The sequence below is a fragment of the Aquarana catesbeiana genome, linkage group LG01 (assembly GCF_042186555.1).
Source record: "Aquarana catesbeiana isolate 2022-GZ linkage group LG01, ASM4218655v1, whole genome shotgun sequence".
Classification (NCBI taxonomy): Eukaryota; Metazoa; Chordata; class Amphibia; order Anura; family Ranidae; genus Aquarana; species Aquarana catesbeiana.
The window spans coordinates 881,736,704-881,761,167 of NC_133324.1; the positions used below are offsets into that span (position 1 = coordinate 881,736,704).

Sequence of the window (24,464 nt, forward strand, 5' to 3'; positions counted from 1 at the left end):
TATATTTAAAATGTAATTTCTTCATATATCTTGCATTTAATTAGCTGATAAAGTTGTCCATTCGGCCCCCTGAGTTATTTGTAACTGTTTACGGGATTTAATAAATAACTAAATCGTAGTCATGATTTGTTCTAAGAGAGCAGGATTGAGAAAAGATACTCTTCATGTCGAAAAAATCTCATACTTTTGTTTTTTTAATCTGCATTTTTTAAAAAAAAATGGCAGTTGGAGTCTGATGGCTGCATTGAAAACGTCGACAATTTAACTAAACATAGAAGGTGTTCATCAACTTAAAGCATATCACTTAAACCCAAACCATAAATGTCATATATTCCAATCATTAGATGTGGTGGCTGCATTAGTTTTTCCCCCTCTGCTTTCACCTGCTGATCTGACCAGTAACACACCTCCTGTATTAGAGTGCCCCCAATCTGGATGAAGGAGCAAAAGCAACACCTTTGGACAGCAGCATTGTCAGTCTGGGGAGAGGGGAGTGTCCGATGTACTAGCAGATTTAGATACACTCATAGGTGTGCGCAGCCTATTGCATCAGGGTGTGCACCCCAAAGCGCAAATACAAATGTGTGTGTATATATATATATATATTGCTCCCAACTGTACCTGATTTGGAGGGACTGTCCCTGATTTGGAGCAATGTTCCTCTGTCCCTCATTCCTCCTCATTTGTCCCTCATTTTGGTCTGATCTATATTGTTATGATCTATTGTATATAAAATGCACTTTTTATGTCCCAGTGCTAAACCTGCATTTGTACATTTTAAAAACCAATATAAAGGAATAGTAGTGGTAAAAAAAAAGTCCTTGTGGATTTGCTGTATTTATTGGCATATAACACTCACTTTTTCACCATGAAAATTGGGTGCAAATAGCGTGTGCGTGTTATACGCCAATACTTCAATTTTAACTGCCTCGGAGGGGACAGGGAAGGGGGCGGGACGAGTGCCGTCAGATTACACACAGTGAGAAAGTCCTGTTTACTTGGCGGCCTCTGTAATAGGAAGTCCCGTCTCCTGGGCCGCCATTGGACCACTGTTCTGTCTATTATAGGAGATTCTCACTGTGTGTAATCTGTCTGCGCTCGTCCTGCCCCCCTCCCTGTCCCCTCTAGGCTGCAGATGGGCATCGATCAGGCTGCACTGATGGTAATGGTGAGGCTGTTGCATTGATGGCACTTGTGAGGCTGCATTGATGTGGACTGATGAGGCTGCATTGATGGCACTTGTGAGGCTGCAGATGGGCACTGATCAGGCTGCATTGATGGCAATGGTGAGGCTGCAGATGGGCACTGACCCTTATTTTGCTTCAAAGTTCTTTATTTAAAATTTAATTTTTTTTCCTGAAACTTCCCTCTTAAATTGAATGTGCGTGTTATACGCCTGTGCGTGTTATACTCTGATAAATACGGTAATTAACCTTTTTTTTTTGCTAATTCTCCTTTAAGGGGGTGTGGCAGGGGGTGTGTCCTATGCCTACATACATTTGTTAGTAGGTGTCCATCATTCCCATCTCAAAATGTTGGGAGGTATGTATATATATTAATATGGCAGTAGGGAAATGGACAGTGCCAGTAGACCAGAGGATGGTGTCAGTAGGGCAGAGGCCGGTGTCAATAGAGCAGTGGACAGTGTCAGAAAGGCAATGATTGGTGTCAGTATTTTATTTTTTATATTTGTTTTGCTATTACTTTTTTACAATTTTATTATTATTTTTTACAATATCTGTTTTAAAGTGATTGTAATGCCGCGTACACTCTATCTGATTTTCTGACGGGAAATGTTGGATGTGAGCTTGTTGGCTGAAAGTCCGACCGTGTGTATGCTCCATCGAACATTTGTTGTCGGACTTTCCACCAACAAATATTGGCTAGCAAGTTCTCAAATTTTCCGCTAACAAAACTTTGTTGTCGGACTTTCCGATCGCGTGTACACAAGTCCGTTGCACAACAGTTCACGCATGCTTGGAATCAAGTACGAGCCGGAAGCGCTCGGTCTTGTAAAACTACCGTTCGTAATGGAGATATCACATGACTATTGAACTTCCTTTTTATAGGCTCGTCGTACATCTTGTACGTCACCACGTTCCCACGTTCGTAATTGTTGGCCAACATTTGTGTGACCATGTGTATGCAAGACAAGTTGGAGCCAGCAACCTTCGAACAAAAATCCACGGTTTTGTTGTCAGAAGGTCCGATTGTGTGTACGAGGTATAAGGCTTTGTTTAAAAAAAAAAAAAAAAATTAATAACAAACATGTCATACTTACCACGACTGTGCAGTTCATTTTGCACAGAGTGGCCCCGAACCTCGTCTTCTGGGGACCCCCGGAGGCGCTGATAGCTCCTTCCTGCATCGCATAACCCCCTAGGAGAAGCACTCTCCCGGGGGGGTTACCTTGCAGGCGCGCTCCCATGTCCAGCATTCGGCATCCATAGACGCCGAATGTAGGACTCGGCCCCGCCCTCTGGGAGCCAATGGCTGCACTGCTATCAATCTATCCAATCAAGAGCCGAGACAATGGGGAGAGGGGAAGAGCGTCTCTCCGACATGTGAATTACAGGACTCGGGGGGGCTGGGGGGCCGGTCAGTGGCAGAGGTTTTTTCACCTTAATGCATAGGATGCATTAGGAGGGTTTACAATCCCTTTATCAATCATTTTTTATTATTTTTTTTGTTTTTTACTATTTGTTTAGGAGCCCCATTTGGGCGGCTTTGGTGAAATAACAGGGATCCAAACAGACCCTTGATGTCTCACTTTTAGACAGACAAAAGTACTGAGGACAGAGATTCCCCAGTCCCTTCTCTGCGTACACCTTTGGATACACTAAACAAGTTGAAGCCAAACTCCAGCTAACATTTTTTTAATTAATTGTTGCAACAGTTTTTTCCTTTTGGGATAAAAATTTTACATAAATAAATAAATACAAGCTGATAATTGTAAGCACCTGTAGTTTGTCTCAACCCTCTAACTACTACATCTGCAGGGCAGCTTGTTCTGTTGAAAAATAACAGACTTACTGTCAGAATCACCAGATGCAAATAAAAGAAAGAAAGCATAAAAAAGAAAATGAGTGCAGCCACCACATCTAAGTATTGGTAATCTGCAATACAATCATTTTTGGTTTTTAATACTGCTTTAGCTGAACTCCAGCCAGATATATTAAAAAAAAAGCAAATAATGTGGTTATTAATTAAATAAAATTTTGACTTGATTACAGCCACTTGTAATCTTCTATACAAGAACACTTAAAGGCAGGAGAGCACTTAGGACCAATGAGATGCCCTGCATTCACATGTGCTGGTAAAGAATATGCTAGAGAGAGAAGAGAAGGATGAGCTTATTAGTCTCCTTCAATATGAATGCCATGATAGCCTTTGTTGTGATCACTGAAAGTTAAATTAATCCATGGTTACAGCATATATATTTTTATTATATAACATCAGTATTGTAATAACAATACAAACAATAGATACACTATATTACCAAAAATATTAGGACACCTGTCTTTACATTCACATGAACTTTAATGCATCCCAGTCTTAGTCCGTAGGGTTCAATATTGAGTTGGCTCACACTTTGCAGCTATAACAGCTTCAACTCTTCTGGGAAGGCTGTCCACAAGGTTTAGAGAGTGTCTATGGGAATGTTTGACCATTCTTCCAGAAGCACATTTGTGAGGTCAGGCACTGATGTTGGACGAGAAGGCCTGGCTCGCAGTCTCTGCTCTAATTTATCCCAAAGATGTTCTATCGGGTTGAGATCAGGACTCTGTGCAGGCCAGTCAAGTTCCTCCACCCCAAACATGCTCATCCACGTCTTTATGGACCTTGATTTGTGCACTGGTCCAAATCATTTGTTGAAGGGGAGATCATGGTGTGGGGATGTTTTTCAGGGGTTGGGCTTGGCTCCTTAGTTCTAGTGAAGGGAACGCTTAAGGCGTCAGCATACCAAGAGATTTTGGACAATTTCATGCTCCCAACTTTGTGGGAACAGTTTGGGGATGGCCCCTTCCTGTTCCAACATGACTGCACACCAGTGAACAAAACAAGGTCCGTAAAGACATGGATGGGCCCAAATAGACAAAACAGTTCCCATATATGTATTTCAATAGTATATTTATCTCTTAGGTTTTTATTTCTGTGCTCCACTGAGGAGACTTTCTATGACTTCTAGAGTAGATTACTCTGGATTTAGTGGAAACATCTTTTAATATAAAGCTGGCGTTAACAATCCAGTAAATTGACACAATTTAGGCTGATGCTGGTCTCTGCTCTAGTAGGCCTAGATAAAAGTTCCATGTCTCAAACCCTGCTTGCAATGTCTTCTACTGAGTCAGCATGCTGTCTGTGCACTGCTCATCAGAAGATTGGATACAATCAGAAATCAGTCCCAATTACTTCAAAGTCTGTTGGAGAGATCCTTTCATTGGTAGGCTTGTGGAAAAGGCCGCATGTAACTTTTTATTAAAACAAAGCTGAGTGCAATGCCATCCATTGGGCCGGGATGGTAACTTGATATCTTATAAGTAGATACCACAGAGAAAGCAATGGTGTACCTCTGGATTAAATGGTAAACACCTTTATTATGGTTAAACAGCAACCAATGTAGAAATCCATCATGTCTGTCATAGTTTTCATCCAAATGCTTCCTCCATTTTTACCAGATAATTGTTTTTTCTTTAATTGTTGCAGGATTTACAGATCATTAGCACAGATGAGAACCAGGTGTTCATTGCTGTCCAGGAATGGTATCAGATGGACACGTATAACTTGTACCAGTCGGATCCTCAAGGAGTCTACTACTCTATTGTCCTAGAGAATGTGAGAAGCACAAAACAACCAGAGGAGAACGTCCTGATCGACATTCTGGAGGTAAGACAAAAATACAGCTCTCTTAATCATGTTGAGTTATAATGGAATTATCACAGAGATCAGAAAAATCACCAATAAATAGTACAGCCTGAAAAAAGCAGAACTGTATATGTATATAGAATTGCTGTCATATATACAGTGCAGTGAAAACGACATATCCTTCTAGCATGTCTGGTGCCATCAGGACTATATTATTAGTTCACCAGGTTTAGCAACATTTGGCCATGCAGGGAAATATAGATGCATGTGCCTTTCATGATGGGGCTACTTATTTCTCTCTGCTCTGCCTTGTAGAAAAAAGGTACCAGTATTGTTTTATGTCAATACCTTAGTGTGAAAATAATAAAATGTGTAATAGGGCGTACACACGGTCGGACTTTGTTCGGACATTTCGACAACAAAATCCTAGGATTTTTTCCGACGGATGTTGGCTCAAACTTGTCTTGCATACACACGGTCACACAAAGTTGTCGGAAAATCCGATCGTTCTGAACGCGGTGACGTAAAACACGTACGTCGGGACTATAAACGGGGCAGTGGCCAATAGCTTTCATCTCTTTATTTATTCTGAGCATGCGTGGCACTTTGTCTGTCGGATTTGTGTACACACGATCGGAATTTCCGACAACGGATTTTGTTGTCGGAAAATTTTATCTCCTGCTCTCCAACTTTGTGTGTCGGAAAATCCGATGGAAAATGTCCGATGGAGCCCACACACGGTCGGAATTTCCGACAACACGCTCCGATCGGACATTTTCCATCGGAAAATCCGACCGTGTGTACGGGGCATAAGATGTGTGTGACAAAAAGAATTGCCCTTACCCTGTGCATAACTAGTTGTACCACCATTAACTGTTGCAACTTTAGCCTTAGTGTTGGCCAGATGCCCCGTGTCATGTTACTGTATATGGTCTTTGGCATCTGCCAGGTGCTTAAGGAACAGGGCCATTTTCCTCCGCTGAAGCCAATGATCACCGGATTCCTCTACACCACCCTTTGCCGTTACAAACAAAATATTATATAGAAGTAGCTAGTCACATCCTACTGGACTTATTCTGTAATGCTGAAGATGTTTTGTAGTTTGTCCAAGCATCAGTTCAAGCGACTTCTTTAGTTCTGTTCAAAACTAAAGAAGTGGCTTGGTCAAGCTACGAGATGTCTTCAAGATTACAGAATAAGTCCAGTTGAGGGTGACTAAATACTACTAGATTTACCATGACCTGGATGAATAAGAACCTTTACAGACACACAAAACATTGTAATCAAAATTCTCCTTTTAGTCAATTAGTCAAAGTTATACTGGAACTCCAGAGTACCCAGTATGAGCAGCTAAAGTGTGCCAAAAGACATAACTTTTGAGTTAAGAACCCCTGTCGATTCCTTAATGTTATGCTAATTCTGCTATGAATCAGTTTTATAATTAAAGGCTAAGTTGACCTTTCATAGCATGTTACACCCATATGGAAGTATGGACAAGAAAAATGGAGGAGAGTCTGCAGGAACCTGATATTGCATCCACGGTCTGCTGATAGCAGATGCAACGCTTTGAAGGGTTCCAATAGGAAACAATTTTAAATGCACATATTACCCACACATATTTCCCTGAAAAAAAATGTGCATTTATTATTTTTTCCTTAAAGGTGAACCTATCCTTTAAATTAACTTGGACATTTGATTGGAGCTGTCATTGGATTGTATATATGTAGATTCTCAACTCAGGTCCTCTCCCTGTTCCTGAGAGTAGTCTAGACTTTGTGAAGAGCTGCCAAATTGGAGTGTGCCCAGTGACAAATTTAGTGACCCCTAGAAAATCTGTGGAGATTTACCCTCTTTATTGGTGCTGGTAGTTGTCAACAGGAAAGAAAGTATTGGGGAAAAACAACATTTTGAGATTCTTATTATTAATATACATTATTTTTATAATCCCAACAATTCGTGCAGTGCTTCACAACATGAGGGTAGTACACTTAAAATACAATTCAATACAGTAGGAATCAGAGGGTCCTACTTGTTAGAGCTTACAATTTAAAAGGGGGCTCCAGTGATACAAAAGGTAATAACTGTGGGGGATGAGCTGTTGGAGAAAATAAAAGTACAGTTGTTAGGTGGAGGCAGGATAGGCTTCTCTGAAGAGAAGGGTATGACAAACTGCCTGGCACCCTGCCTGGGTGCATCCGCCAAGATACAGCTTCCTCCACTCTGGAACCAGGAACCGGTATTATAGCTGAGAATTACTAAAACTAGGAACAAAAACTAGACAATACTGGCTTAAGTGCAAACTGGAACTCTTTATTGTAAATTCACACATAATTTATACCACACAAAATTAGATAAGAGCATGATCACATTATCCTAAACAATGCAAACTTTAAACAGTAATGTCATAAGTACATTTCATGAACAGCTAGCAGCTAACAATAACCTAATTAAACAGTGATCTAATCAATCAGCAATCCGATATTTACCCAGTAAGCTCATTACCAGCTAGGCCCCTGACAAGCCTCGATTAGTCAGGGAGTGCCCACCCCAGACAGTCCAGCAACAGATCTTATTACCCAGCTTTTTTTTTCAAATCCATCTTCTTACTGGGTTTCAAGTTGGCAGAGACCATCATGGCTTCCTTGACTGTTAAATATGGTCATAACATGTCATCTTGCATGATATAACAGGACATCTTCCTGAATGCTTGTAGCTCCCTGAAATGTCATGGGCAAATAGTCAGTAGACAATTGGTTGCCCTGTAGTCCCCTCCAAAAGCCCCTGTCCTGGTTGAGTCTGTCACAGAGTGTTTTCAGGGATCGCCTAAAAGTGGACAGAGTAGGGTATAGTCGAACAGATTGGGGTAGGAAGTTCCATAGGATGGGAGAGGCTCGGGAGAAGTCCTGGAGGTGAGCATGGGAGGAGGTGACAACAGAGATAGAGAGCAGGAGGTCTTGGGAGGAATGAAGAGGACAATTTGGTTGGTATTTTGAGACTAGTTTAGTGATGTAGCTGGAGGTCGAGTTGTGGATGGCTTTGTAAGTTGTTGTTAGTATTTAGAATTTAATTAGTTGGGTGCGAAGAAGCCAGTGGAGGGATTGGCAGAGAGGGGTGGCAGACACTGAACGGTTGGTAAGGTGGATGAGTCTGGCAGCAGCATTCATGAGGGACTGAAGGGGGGATAGTCTATGTAAATGTAATTCAATGAGGAGGGAGTTGCAGTAGTCAAGGTGAGAGATAGCCAAGGAGTGAATTAAAAGCTTTGTGGTGTTATTGGTTAGGAAAGGATCTACTTTAGAGAGGTTGCAGAGGTTGAGGCGGTAAGCTTTGGTCAGTAATTGGATGTGGGGTCGAAAGGAGCAGAGTCCAGGATTACACCTAGCACCCTGGCATGTGGGAATGGGTACATAGTTGTGCCTATAATAGCAGTATGGGAAAACGTCCAATGGGAAGACGTGCAACGGCCAAAAGAGGGTATTTCCTCTCACTTTGGAGAGGTTTTCTTTCACTTTTTGTTGTGTCCATGGCACAGGGATTTATGTAGGGTGTCACTGGTGACAGCCCACTGAAGATGCTAGTTGCTTGACCTCAAATAAGTATGCAGCAACATAAGTCATAACTCCTTACTGGCTCAGGATCAGTTTATCATGACAGCCAACTGAGTAGCATTTTCAGAAGGAACGTTCAGCTGTCTCAGTGATGTATTCTATATGCCAAGTCTTTTTTATCATTCAGGTGAGCCCCTTTATCCCTGCTAAGTACTGTTATTGTTAAAGGCTAAAAATGGCCCAGTGACCTTAGTTTTGACACTGCATAGCAATGAATAATAACAAGGCCTTTGTCTTTCGAAATATTGAAAAGAATTAAGCAGCTGTTTAGCCATTTGTAAAAACTCACTCAGCTTGGATTAACGCTTTGCCAAACAACCACATGAAAAAACTCCACAATGAAAAAAGGGATTATAAAGTGCATCTGTGCATGACAAACCTCCTGGAGCCGGAGCCCATATTGATCTTGCAGAATGTGATCCCAGTTATGAGAAGTACTTGTAGTAAAATTAATGATCCGGGGAGAAAAAATACCAATGTGGTGAATTGCTATAGAGTTTAAGATTAGTTTAGATGAACTTTACAGTCTATTGTTTATGTTACGGGGTGTCTTTTGTTTACAATGGGCGCCAGTTCATGGCGGGGCGAAGCTGGTTTAATACAGCTGAGAATGACAAGCAAAGCACAGATGGACAAAAAATATGCTGCATTTGCAGATTACAATAAATAATTTACTTGTAAGGCATCAGACCTGATTTACTAAAGGACATACGTGTATGATCACACACAGATACCACATAAACATACAAATCCTATGCTAATGGAATTTCTTTTTTGCATTTGATGTGCACAAACACGTGTGCAAAGGTTATAGCAAACATATGTGGAATTTATCAAAAGGGAGCTTTTCCTTTTTTTTTATTTAAAGTGATTGTAAACCCTTGCATATACCCACTGAAGTGACTGGCCTCAGGTGATACACAGACATGAAGCAAGTCCTCTTGCATAAGTTGTACCTGTTTATCTGTCGTCCTCTCTCCTCTACATCTGTTCACAGTTCAAAATTTACACAGCATTTCTAAGCTTCCAGAGACAGAGGGTGGGGATCTGATGTCACACACTGCACAGCAGAGAGTTGAGTGTAATCTGAGACCTGAGTGGAGGGAATGGACACACCCCCTCTACCCAGTCTCATAGAGAAACCGGCACAGCTGAGCCATGGGCAGTCACCTGTTGTGTGCTGCAGGGGCAAGGTCTGGTGTTGGCATAGACTTATCAAAAGTGACTCATACAGATAGCAGAGGAGTGAAAGAGGACACAGAAATCACACTCAGTGCTTTGGACAGAGACAAGTACGCATTATAGAAGGATATGCTGTTTTAATTTTTTATTTCAGAAGCCATAACTCATGTATTAATGGTTACCTGTATGCCCATCATCCTAAAAGGACTGAATACAGCAAATGTGGAATAGGGTATCAAAAATGAAAAGAGTACTGTAACTTCCACACTTCCACATGGATATAGAACACAGCTTGTCTCATGATTTTCACCATCTTTTTCCATTAAAGAATGTACTCCACATTTATGCCTTACATTTTATTATAATGATAATTTGTGTAATTATAACAAGGGGGTTTGTGGGTTAAGGTCACCCATTAGCTAAATTAGCCCCTATGAGCAGAATGATGGGTGGGAAAGTTGAGAAGGTCCTGCAAGAACAGGGAGGATAGAGCAAAGAAAACAGGTAGGATAGGAGCAGGGTGGGGTAAAGGCCTGGCGGGGGGGTTTGTGTGTATTTGATTGGGGGGGGGTTGGGGGTTGAGTGATGACTCCTATAGGGAACATAGTAGCTTGCACTACATATTTCAGTGGTAAACACATTGATTTCATTCAATATGCCTATAAGCTTGTACTTTTCATAGCAAAGCGTTCATATTTTTTTTTTTACTTCAGGTTATTTTAAAAAATGTTATGGTGTATGCATTCTGTGGTTTACCTTATAGGTACAAGGGGCATAAAAGTAATATTATTTGGAACTTTAAGCCTCACGGCAAACTAGGACTGCGCTATATACATTGAACATCAGAGTATGATCAGCTAGGTTCTTGAATTGATCGCTCATGTGAGCATACAATCCAGTCCTAGACTTTGTAGCTGATTTTATTTATTTTATTTAGTAAATCATCCTCACTGTTACTGAAATAATACCGCCCTGGCCCTGGATCACTTTACCCAGAATGCTCATAGGGTTCTGAGTAACAGCTGAAACACAATGAGGGAGGGAATACATGAAGGGGGTAGGTGCTAAATCTGCTTGTTCTTTAAAAAAGGACATCCCTGAAACCAATGGTGGGCTTTTCAAGCAGAGTTTGGAGTACTGGACATGTACTATATTACCAAAAGTATTGAGACGCCTGCCTGTACACACATATGAACTTTAATGGCATCCCAGTCTTAGTTCGTAGGGTTCAATATTGAGTTGACCCACCCTTTGAAGCTTTAACAGCTTCAACTATTCTGGGAAGGCTGTCCACAAGGTTTGGGAGTGTGTCTATTGGAATGTTTAACCATTCTTCATGAACAGCATTTGTGAGGTCAGGCACGGATGAGGACGAGAAGGACTGGCTTAAGTCTCCGCTCTAATCCCAAAGGTGTCCTATCGGGTGAGGTCAGGACTCTGTGCATGCCAGTCAAGTTCCTTCACCCCAAACTCACTTATCCATGTGTTTATGGACCTTGCTTTGTGCACTGGTGCGCAGTCATGTCGGAACAGGAAGGGACCATCCCCAAACTGTTCCCACAAAGTTGGGAGCCTGAAATTATCCAAAATTTCCTAGTATGCTGATGCCTTAATAGTTCCCTTCACTGGAACTAAGGGGCTAAGCCCAACCCCTGAAAAACAACCCCACACCATTATCACCCCTCCACCAAATGATTTAGACCAGTACACAAAGCAAGGTCCATAAAGACATGGATGAGCAAGTTTGGGGTATAAGAACTTGACTGACCTCAACCCAATAGAACACCTTTGGGATGCATTAGAGCGGAGACTGAAAGCCAGGCATTCTCATCCAACATCAGTGCCTGACCGCACAAATGCACTTCTGGAAGAATGGTCAAACATTCCCATAGACACTCTCCTAAACCTTGTGGACATCCTTCTCAGAAGAGTTGAAGCTATTATAGCTGCAAAGGGTGGGCCAACTCAATATTGAGCCCTACGGACTAAGACTGGGATGCCATTAAAGTTCATATGCATGTAAAGGCAGGTGTCCTAATACTTTTGGTAATAAAGTGTATGTTTTTGCACATATGCAAGGTGCCAGACTCAAAATGTGGGATCGGGCCGGTGAAAGGAGCTCACCCAGTACAAGTTGTAGCAGTGCCAAGTAGGTTGGCACCAGGCTTGGTGAGCGGAGGTGGCTGAAAAAGTATACAGCTGCTCGTAGACTTGAGGGCAGTCAAATATGCACTAATTATTCAACTTTTAAGCTCGGCCATGTTCTCATAGAGAGATTGGAGCGGAGCAGAGCTAGGCGTAAGAAGCCAGTTCCAGCTTATAAGGAGGGAATTTCCTAGGTCCCCTCTCCCCCAAAAAAGTGACCGGTTAGTAAGCTCAGGGCCATCCACAGACATCTTATGGTAATCCTAACTAGCTGAAAACATCTGTGATGACACGTGTGTGGGTTCTGTAAGTAACAGGTTGCTCTTGGGAATCAGTTATTGACAGACTGCTATGGATGGAGTAGGGAAAGGTTAGGGTTATTGCTAGGGATGGGCGAACGGTTTGCCCCGAGCATAAGTTCGGGACGAACTTTGGTTGTTCGGATGTTCTTATTCATAAGTCCATTTGTAAGAACCCTTTCACTAAGCCTATTAATAAGGATTTGAATGCATTTAATGCACTTTAATTGATCACATTATTTATTTGCACGCATTTTGTATTTTTATAGAGTAAGTCGTGCACTGATTGACATTAATTAGAGGGCATCAATAATTTATTTCACACCAAACAATATGCGGTGTTCGGAGCAAATTCGAAAGCCACCGGAACAACGTTAAAGTCTATGGAACACTAACATGAAAAATCAAAAGTATTCATTTAAAGGCTTATATGCAAGTTATTGTCATAAAAAGTGATTGGGGACCCGGGTCCTGCCCCAGGGGACATGTATCAATGCAAAAAAAAAAAAATTTTAAAGACGGACTTTTTCGGGAGCAGTGATTTTTTTAATGCTTAAAGTGAAACAATAAACGTGTCACTGTCCGCGCATGGGACAGGGCACAAGTTTTGATGAAGGTTGAAGATGGGAGCTGGTCACAGGACACCCCCCTATGGTTTAACCCTAGACTATCACACTTTGGTGCGATCCCTGACCCGGTGATTTGGGCCAGGGTTGGCATTAAACAACTGAAGCACATAGTGGGGGGAAAAAAATTACTCACATTTGACCAACTTAAAGATAAATATAATCTTCCCAACTGGTATCTATTTAGATACCTCCAGTTGAGACATGCGTTTCTCACTCAGTTCAATTCTGACACACTAGAGCTGGGCATGTCCCCATTGGAGAACATGCTCGGGGCTGAGGACCTACAAAAACCGCTATCAACAGTCTACAATGAACTATTTGTGGAAAGACCCAAAATGCTTAACAAATGTAAAGACACATGGAGTGCATTAGTAACAGATTTTGGGGGGGAAGATTGGGACGACATGTGGGATCACCCGTTCCAGACTCTGGTGTCGGCCAGGGATAGGCTCATTCAATTTAAAATACTTCACAGGGTGTATTATACTCCTGTAAGGATAGCCGGGATATATGGTACAGGTGCAACAGAATGCTGGCGATGCACGGTTAGCCATGCTGATTTTGACCACATATTTTGGCAGTGTCAGCCGATAAGGGAGTTCTGGAAGGGGGTATCACGCACCATACAGAAGGTACTTTCGGTACCGATTCCTGTTACGGTCGCAGTCTGTTTGCTGGGTCTAGTGGAGGAGTTGGCGCCCCGGAGGGCGCAAAGAACTATGATCTCTATCTCCCTTTTTTATGCACGTAAAGCTATTTTATTGTGTTGGAAAAAACCTGAACCGCCCACAGTGTCTTATTGGAAAGGCATAATCAATAAAGCATTACCTTTTTACAAAGCAACATACTTAAGCAGGGGTTGTCCAAAAAAATTCGAAAAAGTATGGCAATGTTGGCTGGATGACAAGGACACTTTGAATTGATCTGCTACGCTGGGGGAGAGCCTTAGCAAGCACTCTAAGTATTGGGTAAAATGATGATGTAATCCTGATTAGATAATTATTTGACTGTGTGAGGATTGGGTGTACCATTGATCTCTAGCAAATGAAATATTTTATGAGTATGGAATGTGATTTAACCATAGTGAAAGCAATATTCAAAGGTTGTGCAAGAGATTCAGCAATAGTGAAAGGCTGCACAAGGGTAAGGGTTAGGGGGGAGGGAAGGGAGGGAGAGGGGGGGGGATTTTGGTACACGTTGTACTGTACTGTATGAGCGGTTAAAATGTTAATAAACAGAAATTTTCAAAAAAAAAAAAAGTGAAACAATAAAAATTAAATATTCCTTTAAATATCGTGCCTGGGGGGGGGGGGTGTCTATAGTATGCCTGTAAAGTGGTGCATTTTTCCTGTGTTTAGAACAATACCACAGCAAAATTACATTTCTAAAGGAAAAATTGTCATTTAAAACTGATCGCGGCTGTAATGAATTGTCGGGTCTCGGCAATATAGATAAAACTCATTGAAAAAAAAGAGCATGGAATCCCCTCCAGTCCATTACCAGGCCCTTGGGGTCTGATATGAATATTTAGGGGAACCCCGGGCCAAAATTTTAAAAAAATTGCTTGGGGGTCCCCCTAAAATCCATACCAGGCCCTTCGAGATAAGGCCATTCAACCTTATCCAAAAAAGACTGGCTTTAAATATCCAACGTTGCCCCAGTAGAGTCATGCATCAAAGAAATTTATTTGACTATTTATTCTGTCTCTTACTAATGAGCACATACAAGTGACCTGATCCACAATGGGTAAGCATTGCAGCATTCAGTTTGCAGAAAGCTGGTATTTCCATTGCTCCTGTTAATATGGCCAAAAACACAGAATACACAGTCTAGCTCCATTCAGGGCACAGATGTTCATAATTTACATTAGACTAATTTCTAGCTGTAATCATGATAATTGCTATCAATTTCATCTGGCCATATGGGCACGTGGTATGCATCAGAGGGTGTAATTGAACACAATGACTAATGTATACCAATGTACTCGTATTGGACTGATAAAAGACACAGTTACAGCATTTTGCGGTAGGTGTAATCACATGATCTGCACAGGGAAACATGAGCTGTGTTATAGTTGTTGAATGACAAAAAATGATAGAGAGGTCTAAATGCAGCAAAAAGGTTGTATTTGCCTTGCTTTGCAAAAGGACCTGCTTTGCAAATGCTTCTCAATAGGACCTGCTGCATCCACCTCCATCTCCATTGCACTATAGAAGAAAATAGGAAACTATTAACTTGAGTTCAATGTGTGAATGTCAAACACAGGAAATAACATCACAAGTCCTTACTGTAGGCTGAGGATGCCTCTTCAACCCTCCTTGTGAAACCTGCACAATGGTGATTGAGAATGGATTTACTAAAGGCAACTGGACTGTGCACTTTGCAAGTGCAGTTGCACTAATTTTCCTTACTAAATTCAAATGTGGTAAAGCTTCACTTTGTAAAGAATACCCAATCAGGTGTAAGAAGAAAAAAAAACAGCATTTGCTTGCGCATGATCGGATGGTGGAAAATGTACTACAATCACTAAGCACTGGGGGAAATAAATGCAACTGCACTTGCAAAGTGCACAGTCTATTTGCCTTTAGTAAATCCACCCCAATGTGTTTTTCCCATGTTCCCATTGGGGTTGATTTTCCTAAAAATGGAGAGTGGAAAATCTGGTGCAGCTGTGCATAGTAGCCAATCGGCTTCTAACTTCAGCTTGTTCAATTAGGCTTTGACAAAAAACCTGGAAGCTGATTGGTTTCTATGTAGAGCTGCACCAGATTTTGCAGTCTCCAGTTTTAGTAAATCAATCCTATTGGCATGGGCATCCGCAAGCGGGGGCAAGGGGGGTCAAGTGCCCCCCCCCTTAATTAGGAATTGGATCCAGGGGCGATCCTAGCGCTGCAGGCTGAGGCAAAGGAAGGGCACCGAAGCTCAGGTAAGGCTGCATTTCATGGGCATTGATCAGGCTGCATTTCATGGGCACTGGTAAGGCTGCATTTCGTGGGCACTGGTAACGCTGCATTTCATGGGCACTGACTCTGGTAAGGCTGCATTTCATGGGCACTGGTAAGGCTGCATTTCATGGGCACTGGTCAAGCTGCATTTTATGGGCACTGGTAAGGCTGCATTTCGTGGGCACTGGTAAAGCTGCATTTGGTGGGCACTAGTAAGGCTGCATTTGGTGGGCACAGATAAGGCTGCATTTTATGGGCACTGATCAGGCTGCATTTCAAGGCTGCCGACATAGTACAGAGGAGACTCTGCCCGTCTCCTGTACTATGTCCACAGTCTCTGACCGTGATAATGATATTGTTGTAAAGGGGCGGAGCATGGATGACCTTAAAATGATGCCCCCCTAAAAAAAGTTCTGCTTATGCCCATGCCTATTGGGTTGTTGATTTTCTCTTTAAATAGTAGATATCGTGATTGTGGGGTGAGCTTTTCCCATACATATTTAGTGTGGAAAAGTGGTATTTCCTGCCCAGGATCTATCCAATATACGATCTTATACATTGTCTCAATGGAAACAAATGAATGTCACAAATATTGAAAGATCCTTATATCCAACTAGGAAGTACATGTGTGTCTGTTATTATTATTATTATTATACAGGATTTATATAGCGCCAACAGTTTACACATCGCTTTACAATATAAAAGGGAGACAATACAGTTACAATACAATATATAATTAAAATACGCAGCGCTTTACAATACAATAAAATACAGGAGGATTAAGAGGGCCCTGCTCAGAAGAGCTTACAATCTAATAGGGTGGGGCAGGTGGTACAAAAGGTTGTAACTGTGGGGAATGAGCTGATGGAAATGGTAAAAGATTAGTTGAAGGCGTGATAGGCTTCCCTGAAGAGTTTTTAGGGATCGCCTGAAGGCAGCTAGAGGAGGAGATAACCGGACAGGTTGAGGTAGAGAGGTCCAGAGGATTGGAAGAGGCTCTGGAGAAATCCTGGAGACGAGCATGGGAGGAGGAGACAAGGGAGCTTGAGAGCAGGAGGTCTTCAGAGGAGCATAGAGGACGGTTTGGGTGATATTTGGAGACAAGATTAGTGATGTAGCTCGGGGCAGAGTTGTGAATGGCTTTGTATGTTGTGGTTAGTATTTTGAATTTAATTCGCTGGGTGATCGGGAGCCAGTGTAGGGATAGGCAGAGAGGGGTGGCAGACATGAGCGGTTGGTAAGGTGGATGAGTCTGGCAGCAGCATTCATGATAGACTGAAGAGGGGATAGCATATGGAGAGGTAGGCCAATGAGAAGGGAGTTGCAATAGTCAAGGGGAGAGATAACAAGGGAGTGAATGAGGAGCTTGGTGGTTTCATTTGTTAAAAAGGGGCAAATTTTAGAGATGTTACGGAGGTAAAGTTTGATACATTGATACATTTTTGTAAACAAAAAAAAAAAAAAATTTACCTATACATACATTTTAAACAGAGCAATGAGACAAGGGAAAGTTATGCAAAGAATTTTATGGCTCGTTTTCACTGCTTGGATTTCAAGGTTACAGAATTACCTTCTCTGTACAGTACAAAACTGCATAAACAACAGGTCACAACTAATTCGTTGTAATCTAAGATAGATTAACGCTTAGCCATATGCATACATAACAGTGTACACTAATGTGAAGTGCAATTCCTCTTGTGTAAGCAGCAGTGTTCGTGGGATGGGTGTTGAAAGAGACTGATGGTGTTGACCAATGTGGTTTTGGAACAACGTTGTAAATTATCTGTAAAATAAGCATTCTTTCCAGCTTAGGCCGACTCCAGACACATTACTGAATAGCAGAATGTGGAAAATCAACAGTAATTAAATCACATTTCCACTGTGAGAAAGTAAATAGATTTATATTGCCCAAACACTTTAATCCCCTATGTGATTTAAAGCAGTTTTATACCGCCATAGATAGGATAAACTGATTCATCATTCGGCCCCTTTTATACCTATAACAGCGTACATAAACTAACGTGCTTTTTGCATTTTATAGTGAACATTCATGCTGATTTAAACACGCATTTTGCTCAGTGTGTAGAGACTCTGCAATAAGCTGAAGATCCCTATTCCAAATTTAGTGGGCATCTAGGCTGTAGTCAGCCTGAGTTCTCATTGTCATTCTTATCTGGATTTATTGGGTTTTTTTACGCAAGGCTCACATTAGTGCGGGCACCACAGCCCTGCGTTTTCCTGCAGGTAAAAGATTTCTACACCTTTTTAAACCACAGCCACATGGAAATCGCACAGTGATTTGGGACCATGCCATTCTATGTGCGGTATACCGCAGCACGTTTTTTCAGTGTGTGGGGGTGCCACCTCTGCGTGTTTTCCTTTAAACAGCATGTTTTGTGTGCAGTTGCATGCAGGGCCAGGAATGCCTGATTTACACACATTCCTGCACCTGCACTAATGTGAACCTAGTTAGGTACACACCAGTTAGGTACACACCAGTGGCGACTGGTGCTCCATTCTTTTGGGCAAACACCCTCCCCGCCAGCCCCGCTGCCAGCCCCGCTTGCCTGCTTACCAGCCCCGCTCATAAGCCCGCTTGCCAGCCCCTTTTGCAAACCCGCCAGCGCCCGCACTTACCCCATCCAAGTCCCTGGCGGCTTCTGCAGCTTCCCCGGCTTTTCCTCCTGGCCAATCCGGTCGCTTCTCCTCCTGGCCAATCTGGTCTCAGGACCCGCTTCCTGTCCTGATTGGCTGGGTGGAGAAGCAGGAAGAAAATAGTGAATGTTGATTTGCTATTGTCACAAGTGGGTGGGCTCAGGGTGCAGTGCCCTGCGCCCCGAGCCCAGCCTTTTTTATGCCAATTAGAGCCACTGGCTCTAATCATGTGCGTCGCAAAAAAAAAAACAAACATATAGAACTCTATGAACTCTATGCATCCGGGCCTCACATGTAGATTAGGGGGCAGGCACATAGAGATTAGGGGGGTCCCTGTGCCCCTTATGGACGGGCCACTGCTGCTACACACGGATCAAAATTCGGCCGGTTCAGCTTCTGAATTGGCTTCTGTCAAACAGTTCTGCTGCAAAATCTCCTTCAATCAGCTGATCATTGTATTCTGACAGTGGAGGAATCCCTGCTGTCAGAATACGGTGGCACAGTGGGAGGATTCCTCCATCCACATTGCTTGTGTGGATGCAGGAATCTGTTCATTTTCTATCATATCCCTTTCTATCCCAGAACTTCTCCTCCAACCCAGTGTGCACCTCCAGCGACCATGCCTTGCTATCATAGGCGGGTCCGGGACATTATACAGATTTTACATTTGACCAGATATGTACTTAATGTTAAAACATTTTTAATAAACTGCCCACTAGATGGTGCTTCCCTTTCTTTACACACACACACATGCGATTCTTTGCAGTGCGATTTGCGCCTGTTCATTTTGTATTGATGCAAATCGCACCACAAAGTATCAATTTTGGTATTGGGAGCATTTTTTAAAGCTTGGTATTGGCACAGACACCGGTATCAGCATCAGTGCATCCCTATTACAAACCAGCTTGATGATTGATCTAAAAAAGTCAGGTGACAGTTCTAAAGCTGGCCATAGATGATTCATTTTGAGGTTTTTTTTTTCTGATCAGCCAGTTGGCTGAAAGACTGCTTTATCATAAATTCTCATGATTCATTGTTAAAGAGAAACTCCAGCCCAAACTTTTTTTTTCTTTTGGATGGAGGGAAGAATGGCTGGAATGTCCTTCTCTTTAATATTGCTGACTTTGTTCTCACATGGTTGAGTTCCACCTCACCTCCTTTCCTGCTGGCTGGTGTCACACAGGAAAGAAAGTAAGTGGGGGTTTAGAAATCCTGTTTATTTTTGTTGCCAACTCTGTCCCTTTAAGGAGAATTCTCTCACTTCCTGTCCCGATGACAGTTTTTTAGATAGACAGGAAGTGAGTGGAAATCTCCCCAACAGAATGAATAGACAAATAAATCTTTCAATGGTTTTGTTACTTTTCCACTGTAAATGAACTAAAAATTGTCTGGAGTTCTGCTTTAATACTTACGCAGCCTAGGCTAGCCAATAGATTCATTTTAGGTCATAGTGGTGGTGGAATAAACTGAATATGAAATATGGTTACATTATGTGCAGTATCTCACAAAAGTGAGTACACCCCTAACATTTTTGTAAATATTTTATTATAACTTTTCATGTGACAACACTGAAGAAATGACACTTTGCTACAATGTAAAGTAGTGAGTGTACAGCTTGTTTAACAGTGTAAATTTGCTGTCCCCTCAAAATAACTCAACACACAGCCATTAATGTCTAAACCGCTGGTAACAAAAGTGAGAACACCCCTGAGTGAAAATGCCCAAATTGGGCCCAATTAGCTATTTTCTCTCCTCAGTGTCATGTGACTCATTAGTGTTAAAAAGGTCTCAGGTGTGAATGGGGAGCAGGTGTGTTAAATGTGGTGTTATTTCTCTCACTCTCTCATACTGGTCCCTGAAAGTTCAACATGGCATCTAATGGCAAAGAACTCTCTGAGGATCTGAAAAAATAATTGTTGCTCTACATAAAGATGGCCTAGGCTATAAGAAGATTGCCAAGACCCTAAAACTGAGCTGCAGCGTGGTGGCCAGGACCATACAGCAGTTTAACAGGATAGGTTCCACTCAGAACAGGCCTCGCCATGGTCGACCAAAGAAGTTGAGTGCACGTGTTTAGCGTCATATCCAGAGGTTGTCTTTGGGAAATAGACATATGAGTGCTGCCAGCATTGCTGCAGAGGTTGAAGGGGTGGGGGGGTCAGCCTGTCAGTGCTCAGACCATACGCCGCACACTGCATCAAATTGGTCTGCATGGCTGTCGTCCCAGAAGGAAGCCTCTTCTAAAGAGAATGTACAAGAAAGCCCGCAGTTTGTTGAAGACAAGCAGACTAAGGACATAGATTACTGGAACCATGTCCTGTGGTCTGATGAGACCAAGATAAACTTATTGGGTTCAGATGGTGTCAAGCGTTTGTGGTGGCAACCAGGTCAGGAGTACAAAGACAAGTGTGTCTTGCCTACGGTCAAGCATGGTGATGGGAGTGTCATGGTCTGGGGCTGAGTGAGTTCTACCGGAACTGGAGAGCTACAGTTTATTGAGGGAACCATGAATGCCAACATGTACTGTGACATACTGAAGCAGAGCCTGATCCCCTCCATTCGGAGACTGGGCCGCAGGGTAGTATTCCAACATGATAACGACCCCAAACACACCTCCAAGACGACCACTGCCTTGCTAAAGAAGCTGAGGGTAAAGGTGATGGACTAGCCAAGCATGTCTCCATACCTAAGCTCTATTGAGCATTAGTGGGGCATCCTCAAACAGAAGGTGGAGGAGCGCAAGGTCTCTAACATCCACCAGCGCCGTGATGTCGTCATGGAGGAGTGGAGAAGAGGATTCCAGTGGCAACCTGTGGAGCTCTGGTGAACTCCATGTCCAAGAGGGTTAAGGCAGTGCTGGAAATAATGGTGGCCACACAAAATATTGACACTTTGGGCCCAATTTGGACATTTTCACTTAGGGGTGTACTCACTTTTGTTGCCAGCAGTTTAGACATTAATGGCTGTGTGTTGAGTTATTTTGAGGGGACAGCAAATTTACACAATTATACAAGATGTACACTCACTACTTTACATTGTAGCAAAGTGTAATTTCTTCAGTGTTGTCACATGAAAAGATATAATAAAATATTTACAAGAATGTGAGGGTGTACTCAGTTTTGTGAGATACTGTATGTAACTCCACCTTAGATTATCGAAAATGGTAGGGTTCCTTTAAAAATAAATTCTATATTAATTAGGGTGATCAGACGTCCCCGGTTTCCGGGGACAGTCCCCGGATTGAGGACACTGTCCCCGGACCACGTCTGTCCCCGGATCTGTCCCCGGATTCAGGGGGGTGCCTATACTTATTGCTGACAGCCTAGCCCTAGTAGGACATGCAGCAATGTCAATATCTAGCCAGTGTGGTTTGGATTGGTGGGCAAGCTGGGAGCGTAGGGCCGCAGTGACACAGAGTGAGTGGAGCTGTCAAACCCAAGCTCTGATGTCAGGGATGGGCAGGGCCGATATGCGGAGCTCCGCCCCCTCTGTCAGACAGCCCATGCATAAACAAATAGCCGACGATTTATGCATTGGTGGGCTGGGAGGAAGGTGGCAGGGGGCAGGACGAATTGTAACTAGTGTATATGTACCCACAGTTGTGTATAATTCAGGTTTATTATACACCGCTGTGGGTACACATACACCAGTTACAATTGGTCCCACCACCTGCTACCTTCCTCCCTGCCCACCAATGCATAAACACCGGCTATTTGTCTATGCATGGGCTGACTGACAAAGGGGGCATAGCTCCGCATATTGGCCCCGCCCATCCCGACATCAGAGGGTGGACTTGACAGCTCCATTCATTCTCACTACTCAGGCAGTCTTGGGGCGCAAATCGGAAACCCTGGGGGTGTGTCTTGGATGTCTATGATCAACATCTCTGTCCAGCATCTTTCCCTGGGGAGCTCTGACCTCCCCCTACAGAGCAGCACATATAGAGAGATGACCAGCTGTACCCACCAATCACTGCACCTGGGCATAACAAATCCTGAAGAGAGGAGCAGTGCAGTCACCAAGCAGAGACACAACCTCTGAAGATAGCAGGTTTGCTTACTCTTCTATCAAAACTCCATCTCATCTATCTGCTGCTGCACCGGCCTTATCTCCCCCCTGCAAAGTCCCCCCCCCCCGCAAAGTCCTCACAATCTCCAGGGCACACACAGATTGCATGCTGCATACCTTGGCATCCCCTCAGACACTGTAAGTAAGACTACTCAGCTACCTACAACTTCTTTCTGTTAACTAATTGTAGCGCTGATAGATTTTTCAATCTACCGCTTATATGTAAATTTAGTGGGTCATCAGTTCTGTATATAGTTCTTATTTAATCTATGGATAAATTAGCCTCTGTTCCAGTCTTGGCTGTGTTGCGTGCAGTTCCACTCCGTCGCCTGTAGATGTCGGTGTCACTACAGACCGGAGCTGGAAAGCAACAGGCTGAGGTATATTGAGTGCTCTTCTTTCCCAGAAGTAACTCGGCAGAGGTTGTCCCCTGCGATGCATTCTGGGAAGGGGTATTTAAGGGACAGACGCCATTTTTCTTGGTCTCTTTCTTTGCACCTGCTGGCCCTCCTGGCCGACAGGTATGTGCTAGGAGTCCTACCTCGTGGTCCTCTGGGCTGGAGGAATGCGTTGCTGCAGCGTGTGAGTGGGCCCAGAAGTCTGTCTGGGGCCTACTACTACTACTGCAGGGATGGTCCTGTGCTGTCTGTCCTGCGGGAAGAAGCCGGACAATTGAGAAGATCCAGGGAGGACCCGTTTTGAAAGGATCATGCGGAGCGCTGGTCTAGAGAGGGGCCTGGTGACTCAATTGGAGGACGCATCTTAATTCAACCTACCACATAGTACTGCCGGGTCAGCTTAAAGGTTCTGGTACTGTGTTGCTGTTCATCTAAAACTACTACGTCCTGTGGCAGTGGATCGTGCAGTTACATTGTTCTTCTCAAGTCTGTGGCAGAGACTTTTCTTGTTCGTGCTATGCTCCGGCTGCTAGGTCAGTGAGAGAGGCCTATCCGGGTGGGCAAAAGATTAAATCTTGGACTGAAAGAATACTTGTCCTTAAGTATTTGAACTTCCCTGAAACTTCCTCTCTACCTCTTACCTGCTACTTCTTTCGTTTATCTCCCATTAAAGCATTGGAAAAGTACTAAAGTGACTGGTTCATACGTTGTGAATACAAAGTTCAACATGGACTCTAGGTTCCTGATATGGTGAAAATACAGGTAATGGGTGGCGGCAACAGCCCGATCAAAATCAGCAGCTCCTAATGGAGTTATTGCTACATAATGATGTACCAGAAAAGTCTTTACACAAAATCATGGCTGCACTTATGGCACCTCTCACCTCTCGTCTTGTGTCATTGCAGCCTTGCCCAGTGTCTTTGCAGCCTTGCCCAGGCAGGCTGATTATTTAAAATTTGCGCCAATCTCCGCTGATTGCGAGAGGAGAGGAGCGAGTGCTCCTCTCGCAGTCCCACCCAGTCCCGCCCCTATGATGGACATGGATCCAATGGCAGAACTGGGCGTGACTGTGAGCGGAGCCGAGAGGAGCCGAGCCTAGCCGAGTACACTCAGCTATGTGTATATCGGCGGCGCTCGCTCCTCTCCCCTCAGCGGAGCGGAGAACACGCACCCACCCAAAAAGTGCGTGTTATATGCCGATAGATACGGTAATTGGTGTCTTTGCAGTTTAACTAATTCCTATATAGAGAAAAAAACTGCGCTAGTAAGATATGTCATTGAATCACACAATAAAAAAGCAGCAGCATGCAGTGCGATAACACAAAAAGTCCAATATTTTAAAACGAAAGCTGCGCTAAAAGAGAAATGTCCAAAAAGGCTTTTTCTATGAGCATCCAACAGAAGCATTTAAAATCCTGCAAACACCATGATGTGCACACATAGACAAGGTGAAGTGCCCGACCACTGTAGCTGTAGATTGAGCTTATCAGAGCAGCAAGCAGTGAAAGCAGAAGGCTTGCAACCCAGCCGAGGCCTTTGTAGATGGTAATTTAAATGGTTGATGATCTCACTCGCTCCAAGCTAGGATGTCCGTTCCCTCAGTATGCAAACCACAAAAGAAAAGAACTGGCCATAGTGTAATATATCCAAGGTATTATATGGACATCCA

At 43.2% G+C, this 24,464-nt stretch overlaps 1 protein-coding gene across 2 annotated transcripts in view; it reads left to right on the forward strand.

Moving 5' to 3' along the window:
- Positions 1-24,464, forward strand: part of SORCS2 (sortilin related VPS10 domain containing receptor 2) — a 1,340,427-nt gene that overhangs the window by 1,069,592 nt on the left and 246,371 nt on the right. For both annotated transcript variants that reach the window (XM_073610686.1, XM_073610693.1), the window contains exon 9: positions 4,708-4,887. In XM_073610686.1, coding sequence (XP_073466787.1) covers positions 4,708-4,887 — 180 coding nt within the window. The remainder of the gene's footprint in view (positions 1-4,707; positions 4,888-24,464) is intronic.